Below are 4701 nucleotides of genomic sequence, written 5' to 3'. Positions count from 1 at the left end.
TAGAGTACGTCATGTTAGACTCGACATGTCTATATTATTAATAAAAGCCAGCTTCAATAATCCTTCTAAGGAAAGAGGGACCTAATTATTAGAGAACATAAATGACCACCTTTGTATTTGTAATATGAGATGATCATCATTATAGAGGTGAATTATTATATAACCTTTTACATTTGTTCAATCAATACAATTTAATCTCAATCATCCAATTAATTTGATTAATATGTAATTTCATAGAAGCTTTGATTATTTACTAGTAGAAAAGTATTGATCATAATTAATGAATCTTATTCATCTTCCATAAATATTTAAATTATAATAAATAAACTCTCATCATTTCCATAAATATCTCAATTTATTGAGTTGCATTAGTTGTACAAATATGATGGGTTGCATTTGAAACAAACTCTATATCTCTCTTTTCCATATATATATATATATATATATATATATATATATATATATATGGAAAAGAGACATGTTACATTTTCATCCCTCAGGTTTTATAGTTTTCTGAATTTTTTTCCATCAGTTTCATCTATTACAAGTTACTCCCTAGAGTATATAATTTCTTTTGGGTTACGTCCATTTGTGTAACGTGGTTCACATTTCGGCTGTTTAGCGCCCTCACGTGCATCGCAGATAAGAGTATTTTGTTCCGTTTCTCTCTCTATATGAATATCAAAAGAAAAACACACACACACACACATACATACATACATACATACATACACACACACATACATACATACATACATACATACATACATACATACATACATACATACATACATACATACATACATACATACATACATACATACATACATAATGTTACTCCAACCTCTCTCACCCTTTCGTCACTTTCACCATCATCTCACCCCCCACACACATAATGGCTCATAGCATTTATGGCTGCCATCTCCGACAACACTAACTTCTACTTCTTCATATCAACATCGATTCATGCTTCTTCACATCAACACGGTCTAAATTACATCCACTTGTACTGCGATAGAAGACCCCCCCCCCCCTTCCCCGTGGGACTGTAAACACCAAATTGCTAGACGGATCTTGTGCAATGACAGCGTAATCTACAATAGTTCAATGCAACAAGATCTCAAACAAACCTTGATCCCATTCAAGAAAGCATGAACCCGAATTTAGCGTGATTTCATTACATTTGTGTTTGATTTAACTGGTGGTGGTGATTGACGATTAAATCAATAATTAATCAACTAACAAATATTTCTTACCATCTACTCCTACATGTAATATATAAATTGTAAATTATCAATTAATGGGAGAGTTGAAATCCAAAAGAAATTGCAAAATTGGGTAGTAGTTTGTAATAAATGAAATTGAGGAAACAAAACCCATAAATTATGAAAACTCACGAAAGAGCATCTACAATAAATATGTTATATTTTTTATATTTAAAGATTTATATATATAGAGATGTTATTCTACACCCTTTGTCATTCCTACACCCTATACAACCCTCATCTCAACCATTCAATTTTTAATCAATTAATTGTTTCCTAATATAAAATATTAATCATAATTAATAAACTTTATTCATATTTCATAAATATTCAAATCATAATAAATGAACTCCAATCATTTCTATAAATATCTCAATTAATTGGGTTGCAAAGGTTGTACAAATGCACAAGGTTTAACGTAATTGTTAGAGCAATTTTTTTTCTAAATCATTAAAATTTATGAAATAACATAACTGTTAAACTCTAAAGGGGTGTTTGGTCTGATGAAATGGTTTTGAGAGATTTGAATTTCGTGGAAGAATTTAGAATCACATAGATTTGGATTTGGAAGAATTTGAAATTTTTGATGTGTTTGGTTTGTAGGATTTATAATAAAATTGAATGCTTATTTTCTTGTAAATAATTTATGAAAACAAATTATAAATAATTAAATTATATTTTATCAATTGCTTATTATAAAATAAATGTTTTCAACATATTTTAAAACATTATTAGATACAAATCCTATGAAATACCAACAATCTCTACGGGATTTCTAAATCTCCTGTTTGTGTGATTTCAAATCCAACCAATCATTCAAATCAAACATTATATTGTAATGAAATTGAATTTCAAATCCCTTCAAATCATATATAATCATACAAACCAAACAGATTTAAGAACATCTCCAACAAATTATCTGAAATAGAGATTTTGAAAAAAATTGCTCTAAAAAATGACTCTTTATAAAAAGGAAAATTTATTTTATTCTTTCAACCAATAAGAATCCTTAAAATTAAATGTATATACCGGAAAAATTAATTTATTGACTTATTCCGGTGTAGAACCGGTAATAAACACTTTTAAATGTTTGGATAAACATCTTATACCGATGTCAAACCGGTAATAAGAAATTTTTAAAAAAGTTAAATTATTCTAATTTATAATAAGTTAAATTATAATTCATTTATAATAATAAGCAACCCTAAACACCTGAATGATTATCTGTTTGAAAATGGCTTTTAAACGGTTAAAAAAAGGTGATTTGTGAACGTTGGAGAGGGTGTCAGCTCAGCTGTAAGACGACTTAATTTGCCACCCACTGACCCAAGCGTACTCGGTTCCCGTCTGAAAAGATTCCAGAAAGCCGCTTATTTATGTATCACATTTTCCATCCATTTTCCAATACCCATTAATCTCTCTTTCTCTCTCTTTCTCTCTCTTCCACCCATTTTCCAATACCCATTCAGCTCTCTCTCTCTCTCTCTCTCTCTCTCTCTCATTGACCTTCCAGTCGACTGTAACCTCATTCTACACCAAAAAAGGATCTGAAGTTGCTGAACAAGAATATCAGCGAAGGAATTTAGAGAGAAATGAAAGGCAGTGGGGTTATCGTCGAAGATGGATTCGTATACGAAAAGGAAACCCATCTCACCGTCATGAAAACGTCCCTTTTCTTCGCCGGCGATGGCTTCACCGTTTACGACACCAACGGTCAAATCGTCTTCCGAGTCGATTCGTACGGTCCAGACACTTACGACGCCGGCGAACTCGTCCTCATGGATCCCTCCGGCCGTTGCSTCCTCACCGTCCGCCGCAAGGTTCGTCCATTCATTCACTTTCAATCTTTTAATTAGACCATGTTTAATAATAGCAGCTTTAATGAGCTTAATTGCACTCGCAGGTTATTAGGTCACCTATACATGATTTTTTTTTTTATAATAGCTTAATAATATATAAAGCGGCTTATTCATTAAGTCTTGTATGGACAAAGGTATCTGTAAAGATTAATCTGTTTATATGGATCGAGAAGATTTTTATATGGAGTTCCTTCGTTAAGATGCATGGTTTTTATGATGGAGGAATATGTCTGGAAAAAAACTTGATTTTCTGTATAAGTTTTCTCGTAGAAGCTTATTGAATAAGTCTCTTTTTATATCATTAATCCCTGCCAAAAAGTCATGTATAGCTGGTTGGTTTTATATAAAATAATGGGTTCATTCCGTATGAGTCCAAATTTTCGTTACAGGTAAAGCTCGTTTTCATTCTCATTTCCATTCTTCTGCTTGAATCAAACACCATACAGATAGCTTTTATCATACAAGACTTAATGGAAAACCAACCAAACAGCATGTATTAGCTTCCTTCGATTGGAATCGAGATTTATAATAATTGCTTGATTGATTAACAGCGGCCGAGTTTACATCAACGATGGGAAGGGTTTCTCGGTGAACGGATCGAAGGTGAGAATTCGAAGCCGATATTCAGTGTGAGAAGATCGTCGATCATAGGGCGGTCGAACATGACGGTAGAGCTGTTTGGTGATCGGACGGAGGAGTATCTCATCGAAGGCTGTTTCGGTTCCCGGAACTGCACGATATACGATTCCGGGAAGGAAAGAATGGCGGAGATACGACGGAAAGTGGATGCGACAACGAATGTGATGCTTGGGAAGGACGTGTTCTCGTTGATATTGAAGGCAGGGTTCGATGGTGCATTCGCCATGGGATTGGTTTTGGTTCTTGATCAGATTAATGGAGATGATGAAGAAGACCCTGCAACAGAAGAAGATTGCAATTTGTCTTCTTGAGATTTTATTTTATATATTTCTTATTATATATATATTATATAATTATGGAAATAATAAAATTTGAATTTTTCTCTGGTTTCAAGAAATGCCACCTCATTAAATTAAATATCAATAACATGGATGGGGTCACCAACGAGCGGGTGAACCTTATCTTTTCTATCATTTAACTGATCATAAATTTTTATTTTATTTATTTTAATTAATTATTTTTTATTATAGACTGTAGAAGATATTAATTATGAATATTATTATATTAATTTTAAAAAAAATACATAAAACAGTTTCATTAAAACTTTATAAGTGTTATATAAAATAATTTTATAATCATATATGAAATAACTTTATTAAAAAAATATTGTATGAAATAATTTTATAAAAAAAATTCATAAAATTAAATAAAAGGGAGATGCAAGAGTAATCTTAATATGTACAATAACTACAACTCAATATGAACCGTCCATTTAATTTGATGAATATGTCATTTCATAATTAATGAACCATGAGTATCTTTCATAAATATTCAAATTATAATAAATGAACTATCATCAGTTTTATAAATATCTTAATTTATTGGGTTGCATTGGTTGTATTTGAAATATACTTTATATATATATATATATATATATA

General features: G+C 31.2%; 1 protein-coding gene across 1 annotated transcript; it reads left to right on the top strand.

The window, feature by feature from the left end:
• Positions 1 to 2736: 2736 nt before the first annotated feature.
• On the top strand, positions 2737 to 4091 carry LOC112517206 (protein LURP-one-related 5-like). The gene is made up of 2 exons (XM_025124566.1): positions 2737 to 3085; positions 3676 to 4091. Exons 1-2 carry the CDS (start codon positions 2858 to 2860, stop codon positions 4072 to 4074), a joined length of 627 nt encoding a protein of 208 aa, XP_024980334.1. The 5' UTR covers positions 2737 to 2857; the 3' UTR covers positions 4075 to 4091.
• Positions 4092 to 4701: the final 610 nt, after the last annotated feature.

The sequence above is a fragment of the Cynara cardunculus genome (assembly GCF_001531365.2).
Source record: "Cynara cardunculus var. scolymus isolate 2C chromosome LG 8, CcrdV1, whole genome shotgun sequence".
Taxonomy (NCBI): Eukaryota; Viridiplantae; Streptophyta; class Magnoliopsida; order Asterales; family Asteraceae; genus Cynara; species Cynara cardunculus.
The sequence above is the reverse complement of the archived record's forward strand: the minus strand, read 5'-3'. Positions and strand labels throughout refer to the sequence as shown.